Source organism: Scylla paramamosain, chromosome 29 (assembly GCF_035594125.1).
Source record: "Scylla paramamosain isolate STU-SP2022 chromosome 29, ASM3559412v1, whole genome shotgun sequence".
Taxonomy (NCBI): domain Eukaryota; kingdom Metazoa; phylum Arthropoda; class Malacostraca; order Decapoda; family Portunidae; genus Scylla; species Scylla paramamosain.
In genome coordinates this window covers 12,864,840-12,889,566 of record NC_087179.1, presented here as the reverse complement: position 1 = coordinate 12,889,566, position 24,727 = coordinate 12,864,840, and the positions used below count along the sequence as shown (strand labels likewise).

General features: G+C 42.8%; 2 protein-coding genes and 1 non-coding gene across 12 annotated transcripts in view; 1 reads left to right on the top strand and 2 right to left on the bottom strand.

Annotated features, from left to right (window-relative positions):
- Window positions 1-18,246, bottom strand: part of LOC135115342 (carcinine transporter-like) — a 37,131-nt gene extending 18,885 nt beyond the window's left edge. The window contains exon 1 of one of the 2 annotated variants that reach the window (XM_064032000.1): window positions 18,117-18,246. The gene's annotated coding sequence lies outside the window, so the exon portion shown is untranslated. The remainder of the gene's footprint in view (window positions 1-18,116) is intronic. The other variant, XM_064032002.1, reaches the window with a different exon arrangement.
- LOC135115341 (uncharacterized) lies at window positions 150-16,795 on the top strand. Of its 9 annotated transcripts, none has more exons than XM_064031993.1 (6): window positions 150-337; window positions 2,737-2,821; window positions 3,622-3,710; window positions 10,998-11,916; window positions 12,704-12,804; window positions 13,203-16,795. In XM_064031993.1, the coding sequence occupies exons 2-6, from the start codon at window positions 2,737-2,739 to the stop codon at window positions 16,359-16,361; spliced, it is 4,353 nt and encodes a 1,450-aa protein (XP_063888063.1). In that variant the 5' UTR covers window positions 150-337; the 3' UTR covers window positions 16,362-16,795. The 9 variants fall into 9 exon arrangements, with proteins under 9 accessions (XP_063888063.1, XP_063888061.1, XP_063888065.1 ...); XM_064031991.1 differs by having other exon boundaries at window positions 3,573-3,710; XM_064031995.1 differs by having other exon boundaries at window positions 150-342; window positions 3,622-3,689.
- Window positions 18,247-23,765: 5,519 nt separating the features above from the next.
- Trnaq-uug (transfer RNA glutamine (anticodon UUG)) lies at window positions 23,766-23,837 on the bottom strand. The gene has a single exon. It is a non-coding gene; the product is annotated as a tRNA-Gln (tRNA).
- Between the last annotated feature and the right edge of the window lie 890 nt (window positions 23,838-24,727).

The window sequence follows — 24,727 nt, the reverse complement described above, 5'->3', positions numbered from 1 at the left end:
GGCCAATGCCCAAACGTTCTTCCAGTAGTAAAAAGACTATAGAAGAAACAAGAAAACTATCAGCTCCTGACATGAAGACAACAGTAGAGGCTACATAGAAATAGAGCAGTTCTCCCCTAAAGAGAGAGAAAACGGAGCCATATCACCAGACGCGTGAGGGACCTGTCCAGCCAGCAGTGACGGGAGGAGGGAGTGAGTGTCATACGTGCATTCAGACCTCTTTGTGCCGCGAGCCAGGTAGAGTGCGTGGTGGTGACTGTGGGGGGCATCACAGCAAGGCCTGGCACGAACCGCATCACTTACTACATCACCAGGAGGGAAGGAAACAATCATAAACGTAAGGTATGTTGTGTGGCGTTATGTTTGTTTTTTACCTTCACTGATATAGCCACTTAGCAGGCCGCCTTGCATGCCCACACACTGCTCTGAGATAGGAGGCTGTGGGAGTATTGGTGGCTTAGTGAGAAGAGTTGATGCAGTGATATTGTGAACTAGTAAATGGTTTGGCTGTGTGCCCGCCTACCTCTCCATCCCTCCATCTCTTCCCACTTTGATTCAGCCACAAAGCAGGCCTCCTTGCATAACCACTTACTGCACAGTGATAGGAGGGTGTGAGAATGTTGATGGATTGGTGAGAAAAGTTGATACAGAAGAATAATTAGGTGGAAATTCGTTAGTTTATGTATTCGCCTCTCTTACCCTCCCTCCCTCCCTCCCTCCCTCCACACCACACCACACCCCAACACACGTCGACTCATGCGCCTCTGTCGTGGACGCGTTCCAGTACTTGTCCCAAACCTGTATATTAAATTCCGTTTGTTTTTAAAAGTTATTGGATTAGTCAACATCACATACCTGGATAATTATTATGGATATTATGAAAATGCATGCCGTCTAATTAAGCGTCCTTGCACTGATAGGGAGGGGCGGATTCCTTGTTTTACATAATTATATGTAACTTGAACTGCGCTTGAACCTAACTTTCCCTCGACAAACTTAGGAAAAGTAATGAATAAAGTAAATAAATAAATAAAATGAATACAAAAAATCAGTAAGATAAGACTTCAAAATCTGTCATGTGAAATCAATTCAAGGTAAGGAAACAATGCAATAAACTTAAACTAGTTACATTAAGATTATTCTTCGCCTCGTTAGCCTTCAAAACGCAGGTTTGTTTGGGTCTTGCGATGAGAGAGAGAGAGAGAGAGAGAGAGAGAGAGAGAGAGACGTGGGGAGGAGGGTCTGTGAGAGAGGGGATGATCATGGAGTTGCCAGTGCAGTGAGACGGACAAGTAGTGCTCTCTCTCTCTCTCTCTCTCTCTCTCTCTCTCTCTCTCTCTCTCTCTCTCTCTCTCTCTCTCTCTCTCTCAGTTTGTGTTGCAATCTTTCTAGCATTATTATATGGTGTTATTTAGGTGTTCCCCTCCTCGGTAGATAGCATACGTGTGGTTGTTATGACACGTTCATCACAGGTCAATAGTGGTGGTGGTGGTGGTGGTGGTGGTGTGAGATCACTCAGAGAAATGGATACTTTAATAAATAGCTTTATATTCCAGGAACCCTTCTTATTTTAGACGTTCGAGTTATACGTATTAACTACTGAACACACATATACACCCATACGTTTCTCGTTCCGCGGCGGTAGAGGACAAAACCCGTGTTCTGAAACGTTTTGCTCTCACCACGACTATTTTCAAAGGTCACAGAGATGATTAGTCGGGTTCCTGAAAGTGTTTCTCCTATTACTAATGTAGAAATCTTGTTAATCTGTCACTAGAACAGTAAAAACACCCTGAAAACCCCGTGTAGCTTCTTATACAGTCTTGAAAGTAGTAGAGGTGCGGATAGACATAACGAAAGACAAAGGAGAGTGACGTAAAAGCGATTCAAGACGTGACAGGTCCAAGGGAGGAGAAACAAAGTATGGGAAGGAATGGAAAGTGTGAAGGGAAAACATAAATAGTAAAATCATATTTAGAATCCGGGAATAAGTCAAGGGAAGGATGGGAGAAAGAGGGAGAAGAAATAAAACATCACATTTCCCTGGTCTAAACCTAATAAATGCTATCCCTGTTCGTCTTCACCATCACACGACATACACAGCAATACCAAACACAAACTACGTGGAATCAGTTGGAAATACGTAGTGCAAGTGACTCACGTGACGAAATGTTTTGAGCGCAGAGACAAGGGAATGAACAGAAAACGTACTTGTCTGTAGTGCATCATGCTTTTCACAATGCTTCGTTCACCCTCCTCCTCCTCAACCCCGTTATAAAGAGTGTGTGTGTGTGTGTATGTGTGTGTGTGTGTGTGTGTGTGTGTGTGTATGTGTGTGTGTGTGTGTGTGTGTGTGTGTGTGTGTGTGTGTCCATTTTTATCTGTTTGATGTGATAAGATAATAGTTTTTTTTGTTCTTATTTTTTTTCCATGTGATAAGATGAAACAATATCCGTATATAATCAGTACATCCATACGTATCTGATTACACACCCCCACACACACACACACACACACACACACACACACACACACACATTGCACCACTCATCATATGCGAGGCAGCACATGATGGAGTAAACAGGTGTAAGACAAGTACAGTAGTAGAGGGTGAATGGCAACACAACTACAAACACGCACACACAGCTTGGCAGTAACATTAAGTGAATACTAACACTCATTCTCTCTCTCTCTCTCTCTCTCTCTCTCTCTCTCTCTCTCTCTCTCTCTCTCTAGATGGCAGGATATAGAGGTTTCGGGTCAAGAAGTCGAGAGGATCTCTATGCTGCTGCCGAAAGTGTCAACGAAATGCTGGCCCAGTGTAAGTCCTCTTCCTCCTCCATCAGTGCAAGCAGGACGAGGGGAAAGGAGAGGTGGGACGCAGTTAAGACACATGTGGTTTGAAGGAAGTGGGAGGAAATATTAAAGTTAAAAAGATTAGCCAGGATTGGTGAAAAAAGAAATGGATGATTTATAATATATGAGAGGAGTGACAGAAGGTAGGTGGACAAGAGAGTAGAGGGAATAAGAAGGAAATTATATATATTGGGAATGCAAGATGGAGAGGGAAGAGAACGAATAAGAGAGTGAAAGCTATAAAGGAAGTATATATAGAGTTAAAAAAAAAAGTAAAGTAAAATAAAAAAAAAGGCGTGGGATAGTTGGGGAAAGAAGAAAGTGTGGTAGGTAATGGAAACTGAAATGAGAGAAACAATAAGAAAGGAAGAAAAAAAAAAGAAACCGGGAATAAATAAATGGGAGGATGGAAGAAAGCGAGAGAGGAATTGGAAGATGGAAAGGGAAAGGAATAAATGAGAAAAAGAAGGGAGAAAAGTGTGATGAAAGGGGAAAATGTGTGTTTGTGTAAGGCCAGTATTCAAAAATGCCTTGCTCTCACCACGACCATTTTCAAAGACCACCGAGCCGATTAGTTGGGTTTTTAAGTGCTTCTCTTGCTAATGATGAAATCTTGTTAATCTGTTACTAGAACCTTATATACACCCTTAAAAACACGTATAGCCTCATCAAGGGTCTTTTGAAACTGGTCAGGGCGCAGCGTTTAAGTGTTTCAGAATGTTGCCCTGTGTGTGTACAAAGGAGTGACGCCCTTTCATCCTGCAGTGAAGGGCATGGGCGGCGGGCGCAGAGGCAGGGGCACGAGGGACAACTGTGTTCATCCACCACAAGAGATAAGGCTCCTCGTGTTTGGGGTGCGTGTAGTAGTAGTAGTAGTAGTAGTAGTAGTAGTAGTAGTAGTAGTAGTAATAATAATAATAATAATAATAATAATAATAATAATAATAATAATAATAATAATAATAGCAACAACAATAAAAGTAATGACAAAAATTGATTAGTACATATTTATAAATGATGGGAATTGATGGTAAATACCTGAAAGGTTAAAGAAACAAGCTTTGAGATCCCTTTGAGAATTGTTGTAGATGGTTCTTGCTTTACATGAGACACACAATGATGAATGGATGTGCATGAGGCATTAAGTTTTGCTGGGAACGGGTTGTTTTGAGTATGATCCGCGTGCGTGCGTGCGTGTGTGTGTATGTGTGTGTGTGTGTGTGTGTGTGTGTGTGTGTGTGTGTGTGTGTGTGTGTGTGTGTGTGTGTGTGTTTAAAGGTGCAACTTTGACAGATGCAGGGATGGGCAGAGAGGCGGCATCTTGAGGGTGGTTGGTGGCGAGGCAGGGGCCGAGGTAGGCCAGGCCCTGGCAGGGATCCCTTTGCCCCAGAGATGGCTCCTCCCAGGGAACCAGACCGAAGACCCCGAGGGCGCCAGCAGAACAGAGGCAACTTCAAGCACCATGAGCCTCGTGGCCCGGGGGGAGCGGTGGGGACAGTTCAGCAGTTGGTGATGGCACTGTCACAGACCCAAAGCTTCTCCATGAGCCTCCTTAACCTCCTGGAGTACCACGACCTGCAGCCCCAAGAGGTGAGGCTCACAGCAGCCAATAATGGCCACTTGTTCCGCCTGCAGAACGAAGAGGTGTCGCTTGCTCCTCGTCTGAAGCTGTGTGCTGCCCACTCTAGTGACAATGGGTGTCAGGATCGTGAGGCCTGTGACGGCCTTCACATGTGCCCCAACTATGTGCTAGGATGGTGCAGCGACAGAGAGGGATGCGTGTTGGGTCACAGGTGGCACACTGACCACAACCTGGCCATTCTCAGGCAGCTCTCCATGGAATATGTCAGGTATCGTGTACTCCATGAACTGCTGCGGAAAGGCCACGGGCAGAAGCAAGGTAGGGGCCAACACCAGGATGGGCCCCTGGATGTATGCAAGGAATACAACAACAATGGATGTAACCAACACACCTGCCCCAGCCTGCATGTATGTCTCAGCTTTGTGGTGGGTCTCACTAACTGTACCCAGGACAACTGTGAGCTGAACCACAATCTGCTGAGCCCTGCTTGCTGTCACCTGCTCAAACTTCACCAGCTGCCTGTTAATGAGGCACCACGAGATGTGGCTATGGCCCTCCTACAGGCCAATCCAAGGCTGAAAGACCAGGCTGGTTCTGCCCGCCCAGCCAAGCCCCATCCTCCCAAGGCTGCAGCTCAGGGCCAGGAAAAAAAGGGGAACAAGGACAAGAATGCTGCAAACAAACTCCATCAGTCAGAGAATAAGAACCAAAGCCCTGCGAAAAAGGAAAGAAAAGGGACCTCATCTTCAAGCACTGAAACTGAAACTGAAACGGAAAGTGAAAGTGAAAGTGAAAGTGAAAGTGATGACTCGAATGGCAAAGGGAAGAAAAGTCATGAAGTAGAAAGCTCACATGCTTCAAAGGCAAAATCTAGAGAAAGCAGCAAACATGATTCAATGAAAAAATTCAAGCAGTCAGACACAGACTCTGAAGACGATGCTGATAGCCATTCAGACAGGGGCAGGGGACGAGATACTGAAGGTAAACAATTACCAAAGCAAAAGCAGAAAGACACTGCCTCACCAGGAACAAAACACCAGGGTGCACCTAAGCCAGCTCCACGCAACACAACCATTCGCCGCACTCTGTGGGCCCACTACCTGCAGGGGGATGTTGCCGATCCACGGATCTGTTATTTCTCAGTAGAAGCCATGTGTCGGGATGAGGCTAATGGTTGCCCAAAACTTCACTCCATAAAGCACTTCCACTGGCAAGTGAAGGAGCAAGATGGTCGCTGGATCAACCTTCCTCCAGAACAAGCAACCAGCATTGAGAGGGCCTTTTGTGACCCTGCCAATGACAGTGTGGCCCTCCCTCGCCTTGATCCCTCAAAGCTGGATCACTCCACATCTGGTCTCCTCCTCCTGCTAGGCCGTGACATCTGGCAGGCTGACTTCCTTACCAGTAAACTCACTAACTCAACAAACAGCAAAATGCTACAGCTGCGGCGCCTGTGTACAGAAACAATAGCTGGCCAGGCCATCAAGGCATCAACCTACCACTGGTACTTCTTGGATATTAATAAGAAATGGGTGAAATACGGCAATGTGGACACTACTGGCTACCAAAACCTGGTTAGCAGCGTTACCTCAACGGACATTGAGAATCACTACCAGACAACTCCAAAGTTGCCTCTCGTTTTCAAGAATTTAAAGTTCTCATACACGTTAAACTTCGACTCCATGACACAGACCAACCAGTCTACGGGAGTGAGCCGAAAGGTGCGGCGCAGACCCGAGCCACACCTTCCAAAGGAGGACAAGACTAAGGAGGCTTCTGGCTTAGACCTTCCATCTCACTGGGATGCCATGCAGCCTGAGGAACGCTCACGCTTAGTAACTTTGGCGACGGACTCGGATGAGTACAAGAAGGTGGTGAAACTTATAGGCACGAGCATTCCCCCTATCAATATAGTTCAGGTGGATCGCATTCAGAATCCATTCATGTGGTGTGCCTTGCAGAACAAGATCAAGGAACTGACAATTCTGTATAAAAATGCAGCTAGTGTGAACGTGCAACAGCTGTTCCATGGCACCTCGCACAACGTTGTGGCGAGCATCTGCAATGAAAATTTTGACTGGCGACTCCATGGCACGGCAGCTGGACGGATGTATGGGAGAGGAACCTACTTTGGTATAAATGCTGGTACCTCTTATATATACTGTCGCCCAGATCCTAATGGCTACAAATACATGTTTGTTGCAAGAGTAGCTATTGGCTCTGTGACTGGAGGAAATGCTAGCATGGCACGGCCTCCCATCAACCCTGCCACTTCCATTCCTTATGAATCCACTGCAGACAATGCAGCCAATCCCAGTATGATCATTAAGTACTGCAAACAGGAGTACTACCCAGAGTACCTCCTCACCCTCAAGTAGTGGTCTCTTTAACCTTAAACTGAGTACTACTAAAGCATTAAAGAGTGTACACTATGCTGAGTGACCAAAATGAGTCCCTTCACTGGCCATGAGAGTGTATGTAATAAAGTGTATGTAACTTTTAATTTTCTGTATAGAAATGATCAGTGGACTTGACATGGCCCACAGACTGCTTGTGCACTGTGAATGTAAAGGCCTGTCGATGCACTAGCTAGCTGTACAGAGTGATGCATTCTTGGTACCTTGCCTTGATTGTACCCGTGTGGATCTTAGCAGGGAAAGTGTTATGTTACTGAATGTGAGGAAACCAGAGAGAGGGGGAGATTGTGATATGAGCTCATATTTTAGCGAAGAATCACACGTTATTCGGTGTGGACCTTCCTTACTGCCGTCGTGCCTTCCTTTCACTATAGCCACCAAGATGGAAATGCAATAACCATACTCAAAACTTAATAAAACAATAAAAGGCAAAGCTTGTATTGCTTAATCCATGATCATTGACTTGTTTATTTTAATCACTTGTTTGTATATTGCTTTATCAATGTTTCCCGGAACTGATGGGGGAGGGGGAGGCAACACCACCATACTAGAGATAGACTTTTTCATATATAGCAATCATTGAACTTTAACAGTGAGAGATATGATGAGAGGATAAGGTATGAACGCCTTTAATCGTACATCAAAACTGATAAAAACAGGTGACGATGTGGACGTTGTTATTATTATTTTTATTATTATTATTATTGGTAGTAGTGGTGGTCTGAGTTTAGATTTCATGGCCTGCCGATACCTCAGCTTAACCACAAACTGGTAACTTCACGCCACGCCAGGAATGAAACATACGTAAGCAACAATTCTCAAAACGTATCGATGGTTTTATCTCCGCTACTTCTAACTCGCTTTGGTGGAGGTCAGTGGGGCTTTCTTAAGACTGCAAAATTCTAATGCTAGTTTGCGGACTGTGTACCAGAGAGAGAGAGAGAGAAACTAATCTCTAGCTTTTGAAAATAATCCATGAGAAAGCTGAGCGATTTGAGATGGGCCCTTTCCATTCCTTCCTCTACCACACAAAATAATAAATAATAAAAAAAAAAAAAAATAAATTACGGAATTGATATGTTCTGCAGCTTATCGCCACTATTAAGTATACGAATAAAACAATATAATAATAATAATAATAATAATAAATATGTCTTGACAAAACCAGAAAGCCAACACGTCAGGAACATGAACCGCCTCAACGTGCGAGTACGTACAGCACCTTGATCGCCAGCACCACCAGCAGCAGCAGCGATACGACGACGGGAAGGCAACATGTAAGGAATGTGTGTGTGCGTGTGTGTGTGTGTGTGTTCGTTCGTTACCTAGTGGCTCATGTGCCGTGACTCATCGCAAGGGAGGGAGCGATTCTCAGTCAAGCTTGATGTGATTGTGGTGATGCCGTGATTCGAGTGGTGGTGTTGGTGGTAGTAGTAGTTGTAGTAGTAGTAGTAGTTGTTGTTGCTGTTGTGGTAATGGTCGTAGTAGTAGTAGTAGTAGAAGTAATAATTGTAGTAGCAGCAGCAATAGTAGTAGAAGTGCTAGAACGTCCTCCCTTGTTTTCCTTCTCAGCAGCAGAAGCGCTAATCGTAACCCAGACGGCCCGCTTGAAGGCAAACACAGCTGATGTTCTCTTGTTTTGATGACCGCGCAAACGCCTACGTTGGCAGTGAATGTGCTCAGGCGCTCTCTCTCTCTCTCTCTCTCTCTCTCTCTCTCTCTCTCTCTCTCTCTCTCTCTCTCAAATACAGTGCTGCGTTTTGCGTGTGCTTGTTTATTTAGATTTCTTTTATTTGTTTGTTTATTTTATTTATTTATTTATTTTTTTTGGTAGGAGAGAGAGAGAGAGAGAGAGAGAGAGAGAGAGAGAGAGAGAGAGAGAGAGAGAGAGAGAGAGAGAGAGAGTCTAGCAAAGTCACCCATGGTGCCAACACTCCTAGTATTAAAGAAAATGTATCCCTCTCCCAACACGATCAGTTCACGTCAAGGAGGAGCAGGAGGTGGGGAGCAACACTGCAACTGATTGTAGGGAGTGGCGATATCTGTGTGCTCATAGTGTGTCAGTGTTCGGCGAGTGAGGTGCTGGTCCACTGAGAGGCTGAAGGCTGGAGTTGGACCTTTAAGGAACGGAATCGAGATGGGAAATACTTTACAAACAGGAAACGAAGAGGTAACTTAGTGATTTCTACCTCAGTGTTGATCATCTCTTGCTTTGTGTAGTATTTGTGGTTAGTTGTGTTTCTTTTAAGATGAGGTAAGGCTAGTTGTTATCATGCGATTGTTTTGATCCGAGTGGGGTGTTAGGTAGATATGGAAATATGTAGGCAAGTAAAACTAAATGGGGAAGTATTACGCAGATTGATGTTAAACTTGTATACCAGTATTTCACTGTTTACGTAATTTTGACATATGGGATACTTATGTGGTACTCGAGAGAGAGAGAGAGAGAGAGAGAGAGAGAGAGAGAGAGAGAGAGAGAGAGAGAGAGTGTGTGTGTGTCGTTTTTTTTTTTTTTTTTCAATAATGCATCTTTAGTTTCTTATCATGAACATAACAAAGACCAAACTGATATAAAGATCATGACACACACAAACACACACACAGGTTAACCGAATAAACAAGGAAAAAAAGTAAACAAATAACACCCAATAAGTTAATCAGAAAAGGGAGTGGTGGTGGTGGTGGTGGAGGCTGGGAGGCAGTCCGGTATGATACGCGTCTCGCACGTAGCCTTGTGTTTTTGTCGACGAAGGGGGAGTGGAAGTGATGGGAGGAGGGTATTGATAGTGTCGGTGGGGGACGGATGGCCGAGAGAAGTGACGCCACTGTAGTGTAGCCAGACGAGCGACAAGTATAGAGCCCAGTGTTGCCAAATATGATATTGGTACCACTTTCTCAAACATTCCGGTGTCATATCGATTAATCTCGACAGGTTCTAGGGACATGTTTTCATGGATGTAGTGATGGTGAAGTTAGTATTCTGCATCACTACAGGCTATAAATCGGTCTCCAGTGGAAGTTAAATGGGGCTTTCAAGATTGTTCTCATGGTTCTAGTAATACGTAATTTAATTCTGCATCAGCAAGAGAGAGAGAGAGAGAGAGAGAGAGAGAGAGAGTGTGTGTGTGTGTGTGTGTGTGTGTAATCTCTATGGTCTTTGGAAGTTTTTCTTTTTCTTTTAAGTCCCATACATTTTAAAATAACTTAATAAAACGTTAAACTTGGCACTAACCTTAAAATTCCGTGCTATTCAGTGCGTCACTAACGAATGCATTGATCTAGTATGCCAAACAGTAATGTAAATAATCAACTTTGCGTATTTACCTAATTGTATTGTACAGGGCATGAGCCAAAGCTCATTTCGTCCGGTTTCCATAACTACATTTTATCAAGTTTCTCTTTAAACGTGTACACTGTCGCAACCAACTATTCCTTCAAATCATTCCAGATTTCAGTAGTTCGATACGGGAAGCTGTATTTCTTGATGTCACTCGAACATCCATTTTATTTTCTTCCCTTGCCCCCCTTGTCCGTCTCTCTCCTTCATTCATCCGTGGTACCAAGTTATTTTTGTCTATTTTTTTCTTAATTGTTTACTAATTTGTACAGTGTTATCAGGTCTCCTTTCTCTTCGTGTGCGTGCGTGCGTGCGCGCGCGCTCGCGTCCTTTAGTAAAATAGTTATCTTCAGTCTGATATCGAAAAGGTATCAGATTAGTGACTCGGGCCGCCACGTGACCTCCCTTTTGTGGCACCACTATTCAGGTTCCGTGCCCTAATATTACCGCTTTAAGTATATCAAACATTCAATTCCTTTTCCTGATACTGTGCCTAGAAAATAAATAAATAAATAAATAAATAGTTTCCTGATTTTCTTACTCAAAATATATCAAACATTCAGTTCCTATTCCTTACATCCTCACCAAACATTCAATTCCTGTTCCTGACATTCCCACTAAATATACCAAAAATTCCATTTCTTTTCCTACTATTTGCACTCTAAGTGTATCAAATTCCTTGACACCAGTTGTAGACAAGTCATAACCCCTGAAACTAATTGGGCATGGAATGGGTCAGGGTGGGCCTGCTACAGATTGGATAGCTCCACCTTACTCACTGCCATGACTCTTTCATGTGCTGCAGGAGGTGGAGGGGCGATGCCAGCACCTGACCGAGGAAGAGGATGTATTCTATGACTCTCTTGAGGATAATTTTGTCAATGTTCCCATTGGATACCAACCCAAGGTTTGTGGCTCCCATGACGAGGACTACGTAATGGTGCCAGCCCACGAGGACAACAGCTTCAAAACCCTGCCTCACAAAGACAAGCATGTGACAGTCTTGCCCTGCAAGGATAACAGCTTCAGAACCCTGCCTCATAAGGACAACCATTTCAAAACCCTGTCTCACGAGGACAACCATGTGACAGCCATGCCACTCAAGGACAATCACTTTAGGACTCTGCCCTGTGAGGACAACCTCTCAAGACCCCTACCCTGTGAGGACAACCTGTCGACACCCCTGTCCTGTGAGGACAACCTGTCAAAATCCCTGCTCCGTGAGGATAACATCTTGAGACCCCTAACCCACGAGGACAACCTGTCAAGACCCCTGCCCCATGAGAGCAACCTATCAAGACACCTGCCCCATGAGGACAACCTGTCAAGACCCCTGCCTCGTGAGGATAACCTGTCAAGACCCCTGCCCCGTGAGGACAACCTGTCAAGACCCCTGCCTTGCAAGGACAACCTCTCAAGACCCCTGACCAGCAAGGACAACCTGTCAAAACCCCTGCCCCATGAGGACAACCTGTCAAAATCCCTGCCCCACAAGGACAACCTCTCGAGATCCCTGCCCTGTGAGGACAATCTCTTGAGATCCCTACCCCACAAGGACAACCATGCAACAGCCTTACCCCATGATGCAAACTGCATGATGGTCCCACTCCTTAAAGACAACCAAGTGACAGCCCTGCCCCAGAAAGTTGAGCATAGGGACAACTTGCCATGTGAGGATGAGCAGCAGATGAGTCAGAAAGTCAGGAGCTTCATAACAGAGCCAGGTAAATGTTACGTATACCTAATAACCTGTTAATGCAGCCTCAACCTCCCTCCTTCCACAGAATGCTCAGGGTACACTGCCACAGGGAATATGGCATGTCACCTTCACATGACAGATAAGAATTACTATTGTCATTTATGTAAAATCTATCAGGAGGACAGAATCCAGGCACGCCATCAATTGACCCAATAATAGATCTCCCACAACCTTGCCTGAGTGTGGGATGTGTCTCACTGCTTGATTGGTGCCATGCTGGTCTTTTGTGTTTGGGTCCTGATTTTGATTCCCATTGTGGCACCTTTCACCTGAAACTTGTATTTATTTGAGCTTCCAGGTGAACTGCTCAGTATTTCAGTGTGTTTGTGTTGTGCTGTACTTTGAGCTCAAGCTAAACAAGCAGTAACACTTGAGGTGATGCTGCACATTCACTCATATTGCTGGGTCAGTGATGAATGCTATCCTGTGAGTGTGTGTTTTGAATATAGGTAATATGAAATTAATGTTTTGCTAACTCAGCAACTCACAGCTTTATCACTGTATCTATCCCCAACTTTCAATTAATGTGTTGTGTCATAATGTACTAACATACTGTCTGTATTTACCTTACCTATGAGAGATAGAATGCATATATACACTAACCAATTTCTCATTATACTTGATATGACTAAGAGTTATGTTGATGCATTCATGTTATGAATCCCATAGTACTCTTTTTTTCATTTAGTTTGACCATTGTGTTTGTAGTCATACATGTCTTGTGATATCTTGTAATCTGTGATTTCTTTCAGTGAACACGAACATTGCCATGGATTGGGAAGAAGACACGAGTGACCCTTTTGAGAAGGTCTTGGCCAGGAGAGATTGCCAGACAAATCATTCCAGTAATCAGGTGTGTTGTACAGCATTGATTATCAAATGTACCTGCTGCACAGTCACTGTATAGTAAAGGAGTACATACATGTGTGAGAGGTGTAGAGTCCAAGCACTTGAAAAAATAAATAAATAAATAAATAAATAAATGAAAAATAGAAGTATCTGGACAGGCAGAGATGTAGGCTCTTCTGCCATGACTACTCTCTCCAGATACTTCCACATGGAGCCAAGGTGTCAGAGAGGTAGATGGATGAGCACTCTGTTTAAAAGTATTCAGCCTTAAGTCAGGGAAAAATTAGTAGCTTAGTACTGGAATTACAACTCCAACCCCCTTGAAAATAACTCTTGTCCTTGTCATACAGCTTTTAGCCAAGAGATGCCAGTGTAACAAACATTATTTTTTCCCTTTTACAGGAAAAAACACCAAGTGAAAAGATTGGTGCATTGTTGCAGTCCTTGAAGAACCTGCAAGCAGGTAGCAAGCAGCAGGCCACAGGGACACTGCATCATTACGCTGATGAAGATAAAGAGCAGGACAGCATAACCCAACAGCATTATGTTGTACAACATGACAGTAGGCCAGAGCAACATTATCCTGAAGAACACCAGGACAGGACCCCACAACACTACCCTGAAGAACACCAGGACAGAAGGACCCCACAACACTACCCTGAAGAACACCAGGACAGAAGGACCCCACAACACTACCCTGAAGAACACCAGGACAGAAGGACCCCACAACACTACCCTGAAGAACACCAGGACAGAAGGACCCCACAACACTACCCTGAAGAACACCAGGACAGAAGGACCCCACAGCACTATCCTGAAGAACATCAGAACAGAAGGATTCCACAACACTACCCTGAAGAACACCAGGACAGGAGGACCCCACAACACTACCCTGAAGAACACCAGGACAGAAGGACCCCACAGCACTATCCTGAAGAACATCAGAACAGAAGGACTCCACAACACTATCCTGAAGAACACCAGGACAGAAGAACCCCACAACACTATCTTGAAGAACACCAGGACAGAAGGACTCCACGACACTACCCTGAAGAACACCAGGACAGAAGGACTCCACAACACTACCCTGAAGAACACCAGGACACAAGGACTCCACAACTTTACCCTGAAGAACACCAGGACAGAAGGACTCAACAACACTACTCTGAAAAACACCATGACCATATGACACCACAGCATTATTCTGATGAAGATGAAGAGCAGGACAACAGGACACAGCATTATAAAGATGGAGAACATGGCAGCAGGTCACAGCATCCTGATTATTCAAAGCAGGAAAGAAGCAGTGAGCAGCTTTATGATAGTGATAATGATGAGCAGGCCAGCAGGGCACAGCATCAACAAGGTGATGCACAAGACGGACCACAACACCACAATGATCAAGTACATGAAAGTGAGAAGTATAATAGACAGCAGCATTACCAAGATGGGAATGAGGAATTGGCCACAAGAACTTTGCAGCATGATGATGAACAGAGTAGGATTCAGCAGCATTACTGTGATGAAGAAGAGGAAAGCAGGCCACAGCATCATTGTCATAAGGATGAGGCCAGCAGGACTCTGCATGCTGGCCAGGAGAGGCACAACTGGGGCAGAGGTGAGGGTCGTGGGTGTGTGCGTGGTGGGCCACACTGGATGGGACAATGTGAAGACCACACACACACCTGGAGGCAAGAAAGGCTGGGCAAAGTACAGGATGAACATGGGCTTGCCTGGAGACAAAACTACTCATGGAGGATTGCCAAGAATGATCATCAAGGAAGCCACTGGAACCAGAGGCGGCAGCAACATAGTCACCCTACCAGTTACTATAGAGGCAGAGATCACAACATGTATAACAAGGATGAAGGAGACACCTTGGAGCCTGAGGACCTGGTGAGCGCCCTGGCAGAGCGTCCTCAATTCCACTGCACACTCACGAACCTCTTTGAGTATCAGGGCTTTGCTTCAGAGTCAGTGCAGCAGGTGGCAGCAGCCCACCCACACATCTTCCACATGAGCAGGGATGGAGTGCAACTTAATCCACAGGTGAAGTTGTGTTGGGCCAACCTGTCTGCCCAGGGGTGCACCAATGGCTGGTCCTGTCTTGACCTACATGTGTGCAGCACCTACATTTCCAGCTGGTGCCAAGAATCCCCTTGTCCACCTGGCCACTCACTCTACACAGAGCACAACAAGGCTGTCCTCAGGAGATTTATGCTGGAACATTTGTCTGTAACACACCTCAAGAAACTGTTGAAGCATCTCATCCCTATTGCAGCATCACCCTCAGGCTGCTTGGAGGTGTGCCGAGATTACAACAGGGGACAGTGTAATAAGACTGAATGCCAGGCACTGCACCTCTGTCTCCGCTTTGTGGTGAACCGTGCCTACTGTGACCGTCAGGGATGTAGCCTCAACCACAATCCCCATGACCCAGCTTGCTCCTTGCTGCTGATTTCCAATAAAATATCTGTCAATGAAAATATCAAGGACATCATTGTAGCATTGTTGAATGCTAATCCCACCCTGGTCCCTAAGGATGCCACCAAACCCTTACCTCCACCACAGTTACACACCAGAGCTGCCCCCAAGGACACAAGCTCCAAGCCAATAGGTAAAATCTTTAATCGAGTGAAACAAAGTCTGGGACTAGCTGGTGCCACTTCCAAGAATGAGGAATCTTCAGAGCCACACACCCAGAAAGACAAAGTGACTCTAGCCCAAATCACCACAGACAAGAACCCTTCAGATACAAAAACAGAGAGAAGCAAAGAATCGGGTCAGGACAGTAGCAGTAAGGCTGCACACAAGCCAAATAGAAAACACCCTTCTGACAGCAAGTCTTCCACAGGTGGGGCAGAGACTGGCAGGCAGACAGCATGGACCTATCACCGCATGGGCAATGTTGATATCGCTGAGATTTGTCGCTTCTCTGTAGAGGGCATATGTCTGAATGAAGACCAGGGATGTAGGAGGCTGCATGCATCACAGCCTTTCCATTGGCAGGTGCATAAGAATGCAAGGCAGGATTCTTGGTTTAACCTGCCTGCAGCTGTTGTCACCTGCCTGGAAGTGGCATTTTGTGACCCAACGAAGAATGGAGTCAAGTTGCCCTCTCTTGATCCTGCCCAACTGCGGCGCCTGCAGGAGGTGCTGGACCAGGACATGTGGTATGCCAACTTTGAGGCCATGGTGCTGACCAATTCTGATTATTCAAAGATGGTGGCTCTGCGTCGCCTGTGTGTACAGGCCGATGCTGCACCTCAGTACGCCAAGGCCCGTACCTTTAGCTGGTTCTTCTGTGATGTTAGAGGAAGGTGGGTGAAGTATGGTCAGGCAGATAGCACAGGACAGGCCAACCTCAAGAGCAGCATCACCTCAGCAGATATTGAAGCTCATTACCTGGCACGTCCTGATCAGCCCCTCTCCTTCAGGGTCTCTCAGTTCAAATACCTTATCAACTTTGGTGCCATGACACAGACCAACCAGACCACTCAGGTGCAGCGGGCGGTGCGCCGCCGCCCAGAGCTCCACCCCAGCCTTCTGTCATCCGCCTAACAGAGAGACATCAGGCTCACCAGCAGCCTGCAGTGTAAGCCTCTGTCTGTGATGGGGCATTATGCTTGTGCCTGATCAGTAAGTGGACTTAGCTTTTCAGATTGTACCATGTAAGTACTGGGATGAGAGCAGGCCACTGTAGTGGTGCAGCATTCAGTGTAATGATGGATAGTTTAAAAGGCTCACTGTTATGCTGATGACAACAATTGTGATACAGTGAACAGGATGATAACTCTGTTTCCTTGTGTTTTGTATAATTATCATATAGCAGACAGCATTTTCATTACAAACCTGAGTTCTTACTTTATATAGCATTTTCATTTATAGTAGGTAGTCGGAGTTTTACCTTCTTTATCATAGCTAGAGCATCTGTTGTGAGATGAAACAGTGCCCATAATTATGTACTGTGAAATGAAATATTACTCTTAAGAATATATTGCTCTTTTGAGTTCCCCCTATCCCCCCTCTCTCTCTCTCTCTCTCTCTCTCTCTCTCTCTCTCTCTCTCTCTCTCTCTCTCTCTCTCTCTCTCTCTCTCTCTCTCTCTCTCTCTCTCTCTCTCTCTCTCTCTCTCTCTCTCTCCCCATTTGTAAGACTTCAAAAAACTTTCTTCAATGGGGAATTTCAGAAAAGTGGCTGTCACCAGATGGCAGCAATGATCCTGACCTTGTAAGCAATTTGGTATTTTTTTCAGCCATTCTACATACAGTGGCATATATATATATATATATATATATATATATATATATATATATATATATATATATATATATATATATATATATATATATATATATATATATATATATATATATATATATATATATACACACACCATTCCTTCTGAGCAGTAACACAGTTGAGAGTGTTATGTATCCCTGAAAACAAGTTGCTTTTCAGGCGCGTATGGAATAATTTTTTTCTGGTCGCTATGTTTTGGTGGTTTAGCTTCCAAAATTTACGGGTGGATGTGGGCTAGTGAGTGGGTAAGTGGATGAGTGGATGAATGCATGCAACGATAAACATCTCATGCAAACAAAAGGTTCTACAATTATTTCCGAGGTATAACCTTTCCTCGTATCGTTTTCTATGATACAACAGAATTTATATGCGTGGAGGGTAACTCTGGCATTACATTCAATGCGCTTGAAGAGGCGTGCGGGTGCTGCAGATGAGGGGGACTGGTGGCAGCACCCCAGCAGGCCGCCACGGTTCCCTAGGCTCTCTTCTCGCACCCCCATTACAAACTACACACTCATCATTACGTTATTAACCAATTATTCCCACATCCTCACTACAGACTACTGCTCATTATACCCTCTCTTCTCACACGTCCGCCACAAACTAATACTCACTGCAAACTACTCGCCACACCTTGTCTCCTCACATCCCATGCAAACTAATCACCGATCATTACGTCATTAACTATCCTCGACTCCTCCCAGGCAGCTCTGTTAGTTTCATCAACCTTTTCATTCCTTGACACTTTCATCGCATGCTTTAACACTTTCAATGCAAGAAACCCTAATGTTCTTTCGTGAACTGTGTATATTTCAACAACAAACCATACAAGGTTAAGTAGATATTACTTCTGTGAGTAGGTGACGCAGAAGTACTCGTTATATCAATATGTATACACAGGATTATCTTATAAATTACCGTTGAATTATGCCCGCAAAAAAGTTAATTTCATATTACACAATGTATCCAATGTGACAATATCATTTATTATCAAACAACTGCAATAAGTACAAACCTGTGTGTGAGCTGGGTGACTGAGAGGCCTCGGGCAGGGTACGTGGTGGTGGTGGTGGTGGTGGTGGGATGGACAGTCCAAGAGAGAGGGCGCTTAGGATGCACTCACTGTGGGCATCTAAGGTAGACTGAGTAAATAAATGAGTGTTAGCCATTAGCCACCACCACCCTGCGCTGCCATTGCCTGCTCCTTCCATTTCTCCTTTCTCCTCACTCTTACGTCCTGCACTTGGCATATACTGTTTTTCCTCAATCTTGCCTACTTCCATTGTAGTCTACACGTCCCATCTGTATTGTAATAGTGGTTAAGACTGACATAATAATTTATAATCATCAGTTGTCTTAGGTATGCCGTATTTCTTTTATTTATTTTTTCCTCTCACGTCACGTACTTATTGTTATAATAATAATAATAATAATAATAATAATAATAATAATAATAATTATTATTATTATTATTATTATTATTATTATTATTATTATTATTATTATTATTATTATTATTATTATTATTATTATTACATCATTATGTTCTATATTTATGCATCTCTGTAAATTTGTATATTTGCTATTATTATTATTATTATTAGTAGTAGTAGTAGTAGTAGTAGTAGTAGTAGTAGTAGTACTAATAGTAGTAGTAATACTAATGATAGTAGTAGTATCGTTTATTATTATTATTTTTTTTTTATCAATCTCTGATTTGGTTATGTGTTTATGTATCTTTCTGTCCATTTCCTTATTTTTTGTCTATTCTTTTTATTTATCTTATCAGTTGATCGGTTTACTTATTATCTACTTTTCCCTTATTGTTCTACTACTACTACTACTACTACTACTACTACTACCAATAATAATAATAATAATAATAATAATAATAATAATAATAATAATAAAAATAATACGCCACCATCACAATCACCACCACTACCAGAGAGAGAGAGAGAGAGAGAGAGAGAGAGAAGAAAAAAAAGGAAAGGACGCATCTGTACCTGACCTCTCTGTAAAGTGGTATTGGTATTCTTTTGTGTTTTAAGTATTTGTTTCTAAGTTATCAGTACTTGTAGATATGTTTGTTGGTGTTTTTGTGTTTTGTGTTTTGGTTTAGTTTAATTTGGTGTTTCATGTCTTTTTTTTTTTTTTCGCCTATACAACCTTAGAGATGCTGGTGTGTGTGTGTGTGTGTGTGTGTGTGTGTGTGTGTGTGTGTGTGTGTGTGTGTGTGTGTGTGTGTGTTCCCTCAGTCTTCAGTCTGTCTGTCTGTACCATTGTCTGTCTGTCTTCCACCAGTCTCTCTCTCTCTCTGTGCGTGTGTGTTCCCCGTCTTCCCTAACCTAACCAAAGCCAACATCTCTCGCCCTTACACACAGAGAAAGATTTAATAACCGTCTTTCAGCCTGAGGCAGGAAAAAAAAAAAAAACATAGTCTAATCGTATTTTCCTATGATTTTTTTCCTTATTTCCACACTTCTTTTGACCTAACTCTGCGCACATCATCCCAAGATCACCCTGCACCCCTTACACCAACGATATTGCAGTATCGTTAGGGCGGCGTGGGTGAGTAATAAATATTAGGAATACGAATATTATCATATGCACTTCCCGCCGTGTTGACAAGACTCGTCCGTTTCCTCTCTCACTTCACTCCAGGCAGGAGAGAGAGAAAAAGGTGTTATTATTACTATTATCCTTAAATTCACTGTTACAATGCATATATGTACGTAAAAAAGGCGTTAAAAATTGTGAGTAAGTGGTGAATGTTGTCAAATAGGCGCCTGTACGTGAAAAGTGACGAGAGGAAGAAAAATGTTTATTGTTATTATTACTGTTATTATTATAATCGTTATTACAATGTGTCTGCGGGTATGAAAACTTGTTAAGATTATGAATAAATAGACGATGAGCGTGACTATCGGGAAATATGCACGAATAAGTGAAAATGAAGAGGAAAATCTACTACGATTTTAAGAGGATCATACTACTTATTATTCTTTTAAAATTGCAATTACAATTTTTCTACGGGTATATCGCTAAAAATCATGAATAAATAGACAATAGGGATGAATGTGGTGAAATATGCACGTAAGGATAGAAATGACGAAGTGATGGTGGTGGTGGTGGTGGTGGTGGTGGTGATGCATCCATTCAGCCGCAGTGGCAGGAAAAGTTACCGGTTTTCAAATCCAGAGAACATTTGCACGTCGGCCAGTTTAGTTTTTCCTTTGAGTCTGTACGTGATGGATTACTTTGCTGTGTCTGTGTGAGTGATTGGCCATTCGTCTGTGTGTCTGTATGGTCAAGCAACGTAAGGAGGTTGATGCTAATGGGCACTGAGGGAAAATTACCAGTAGCAAAGATAAGGTGTGGGATAATGTAAGGTTGTGTTGTTTGGTTTTCAGTTATATGGTCAAGTAAATGTCTATCGGTGCACGTATATTTTGTTGTGAGCCTGGTTAGATTAAGTTAATCCTACCTACCTTACCTGGTCTCACCTTACCTTACCTTACCTAATCTAACCTTTCCTCACCTTACCACACCTTATCTTACCTAACCTGGCCTTACCTTACATTATCTAGTCTTTCCTCACCTTACCTAACCTAACCTAGTCTTACCGTATCTTACCTAACTTAACCTAGCCTTACCGTACTTAACCTCACCTCAAGAAGCTCACTGAAAAATAGCTAAGATGTTTGAGTTTTGGGTCTATTATTATTATTATTATTATTATTATTATTATTATTATTATTATTATTATTGTTGTTGTTGCTGTTGATTTTGTCGTTGCTACTACTACTACTACTACTATCACCACTATCACTACCACCCCCACCATCTTCACTGCCATTGCCAGAGTGACTGTGGTATTGCGTCATTGTACTGTGCTTCCATCCTTATACTGTGCAAGGCCAATAAATAAGACGTGTCCTCCTGCCAGCCCATCCCCTAGGCTTAGAGAATTTTGATCAGTGCACATTTTGGTGTGCGGTGCTGCTGACGCCACAGGGTGGAAAATACCAAGAGGTCTTCTGATGTTGCGATAGAAAACGGGGAGTTAATGGAAGACTTTATGGAATGAACTTCCTTCAGAAGTGTAGCTAATGTAATGATCTTACACCATTAGTTCTTAACCTTTTTCATTGTATGTACCCCTTTCAGATCAGCAGTCACTTCTCGCACCCCCTGAATTGCTGAAATAAAAAAAAAAAAAAGCTAAAATACAAAGTTGATGTTCTGTGTATTAAATAACAAAACCACTCTTTTCTTTTTAATCTTCATTCACAAAGCTTACAGAACACTGCTGTAGCAAAAAGAATTATTATTATTATTATTTTTTATTTATTTATTTTTTTTTTTTGCTTAAAAAAAAATATCGCGTATATAAAACTATATTTTGCTTTAATTATCCATCCTCGCACCCCTTAAAAATTGGCCTCGCATCCCCTAGCGGTGCGAGCACCCCTGGTTAAGAATCAGTCTTACACCATATCAGTTATGAGGATGGCGAAATTCTCATTTTTTTTTACACTATATCAGTTATTAAGATGGCGAAATTTTCATGACAACCTCATGACATGATAACTTAATACTTACTCATATAACAACATCTGGGAATACGAGTATGCCAAATAAAAGAGAAAGTATCAGTTTAACTCAATTATTTTACCAGCTCTGATATATTCTTACTGAAGTCTACTTTAGTTGATAATTTCTTACATCATAGCAGGTCTTAATGTACGCAGTGTCATTTACAGGATAGCCTCATGACAGGAAAAAAAAAAAAAATATATATATATATATATATATATATATATATATATATATATATATATATATATATATATATATATATATATATATGTTTATTTATTTATTTATTTATTTATTTATCTATTTTCATTTCATTTTATTTTATTTTATTTTATTTTATTTTATTTATTTATTTATTCATTCATTTATTTATTTTTTTTTTTTTGTGTGTGTGTGTCTTAGAAAGCTACGAAAAGGCATATTTTCCTGTTTGTGGAATAAAGACTTCCAACCGGATACATCACAACAGTTTGGTATACTGGCTAACACTCGTGTGTATTAGGTTTAATTGCCTGTAATTAAGTGTATGTGTGGTTACTGGTAGTACTTGTTTGTTATTTTTTTTCACTTTTTATTCCTTTCCTAACGTTTTTATTCTCTCTCTCTCTCTCTCTCTCTCTCTCTCTCTCTCTCTCTCTCTCTCTCTCTCTCTCTCTCTCTCTCTCTCTCTCTCTCTCTCTCTCTCTCTCTCTCTCTCGTTGTCATTCTTCTCTGCTAGCATTTTTATTCTATTTCTCCTCGTCTCGTCTTCTCTTCTCTTCGTTTGTCACTCTTGTCCTTGTTCTCTTTCTCTCTCTAACATCATGTATTGTTTTGTTATATTGCACCTATTCAATTTAATTTATGAGTGTTTCATTATTAATTTGTTTTTAACTTCTACGTTGTTTTATACATATTCTTATTATGCAAAGTAAATCGTATGCTTGGTATACATAACACAGCTGTAAATCCGCCTCCTTCTTCTTCTGTCTTCCCTCTCCTCCCTCTTCTCCATCCTCCTCTCCTCCTTTTGAACGTCCTCTTTCACGTGATTGGCTTAAGTGACGTGATTGTTATTGCTAGTCAGATAATACTTTTTTGATCACGATAAGCGCTGTAATTTTGACAACAATATAAAAGAAAGTAAATAAGTAAATAATGATGGTAAGAGAAAATGAAAGAAATTTTGAACATATAGAAAGTGGAAAAGATTTTAAACACGATGATAAACTATCCTCCTCCTCCTCCTCCTCCTCCTCTTCCTCCTCATCTCATCTTTTTCCTCTTCCTTCTCCTCCTTGTCTTCTTTTTTTCCTCCTCCTCCTCGTCTTCTTCTTTTTCCTCCTCCTTCTCCTCCTCCTCCTCCTCCTCCTCCTCCTCCTCCTCCTCCTCCTCCTCCTCCTCCTTCTCTTCATCTCATCTTCCTCCTCCTCCTCGTCTTCTTTTTTTTTCCTCCTTCTCGTCTTCTTTTCCTCCTCCTCCTCCTCCTCCTCCTCCTCCTCCTCCTCCTCCTCCTTCCTTCAACCTCTTCCTTCTCCCTCCTTCCTCCTCCCTCCTCCCTCCTCCCTTTTCCTCCTCCAACTGTCCAGCCTGGAATGCAGAATCACTCAATCTTACAACCCCCCACACTACCTTTTACACCCCCCCCCCTACATCTTCATCTGTCCAGCCTGGGGTGCAGCATCACGCAGCCCACAACCCCCCCACGCTACCTTCTGGCACCCCGTATACCTCCATCTCAGTGTGGGGGTGTAGCATCACTCATCAGAGATCAAACATTCTTACCACGCACCAAAACAAGATTAAAATAAAAAGCAAGACAACAAATGTAGGAAAATTATGACCAATGTAAATTCGGAAACTATTTAAAACGATGCAATACAATGAGACAGAGAGATACAGAGAAAGACGGAGAGAAAAAAGGATAAAGAAAGAGAGCAAGTGAATGATTTTTGTGCAACGTTGGAATGACGTAACATGCCATCCTATTGCATGTAGCAGGAATGATTACACAACAGGTATCAGGATAGCAAGAAGTAAACAGGGGTGAAAGGAACAAAGTAAGAGTGAGCAACAAATAAGCAGGTCCCACCGAGACTCGAACTCGGATCGCTGGATTCAAAGTCCAGAGTGCTAACCATTACACCATGGGACCTTGATGATGAAAGGTTTTGTGTTGTGTTTTTTTTTTTTTCATTATTATTTTATTTATGTCAGTGTATGTCATTGTGTGTGTGTGTGTGTGTGTGTGTTGATGATGATGGTAATGTACTACTAATACGACCACCACTACTACTACTATTACTTATTTACTCGGGCCTCACACACACGCACACACACACACACACACACACACACACACACACACCTGTATTGACCTTGAACGTACTGAAAGTAAACAAACAAAAAACAACTGATTTAGGGGCCAATGGCACACACGATAAGCTATCAGAGGTGCCCTTCTGAGCCCAGTTGTTGGTGGTGGCTGTGGTGGTGAGGCTATAGACATTCTTAACATTTACTTCCCAGGTGGTGGTGGTTGTGGTGGCGGTGGTGGTGATGGTGGTGGTTCACGCAGCATCACCGATTTAATCCGCCAAAAAAGTGGTTTGTTTGTTTTCTTTTCTGTTCGTGTTTTTATTACGAATACACGATGAGCGAGAGAAACGTACGTAGTAGAAGTAGTAGTAGTAGTAGTAGTGGGCTACGTTAGGTCATCGAAATCATGTTGGGGGAAGATAAGATGTTAGTGTAGTAGCAGCAGCAACAGCAACACCAGCAGCAGCAGTAGCAATAGTAGTAGTAGTAGTAGTAGTAGTAGTAGTAGTAGTAGTAGAAGCAGCAAAAGTTACAGTAGAGCTTTTAAAACTTACTATACATTTATTTTATGACCTTCTTCACCATATTAATAACATTATGATTATCGCCCTGAACAGACTGACTGAGGGAACGCGGGAAATAGAACACAGCTGAACACTCCCTCCTCTTCTAACTTAACTTAGCCTATCCTAATTTTCCATCCTCCTTTCCTCTCTACAGCTATCT

What these genes read in the sequence shown, in the direction of transcription:
- LOC135115341 (XM_064031991.1), top strand. Translation starts at nt 2,783, where the DNA reads ATGCTGCTGCCGAAAGTGTCAACGAAATGCTGGCCCAGT. An exon ending in TAAGGCTCCTCGTGTTTGGG is followed by an intron (nt 3,711 to 10,997) that starts GTGCGTGTAGTA and finishes CATGTGCTGCAG; the next exon opens with GAGGTGGAGGGGCGATGCCA. An exon ending in GAGCTTCATAACAGAGCCAG is followed by an intron (nt 11,917 to 12,703) that starts GTAAATGTTACG and finishes GATTTCTTTCAG; the next exon opens with TGAACACGAACATTGCCATG.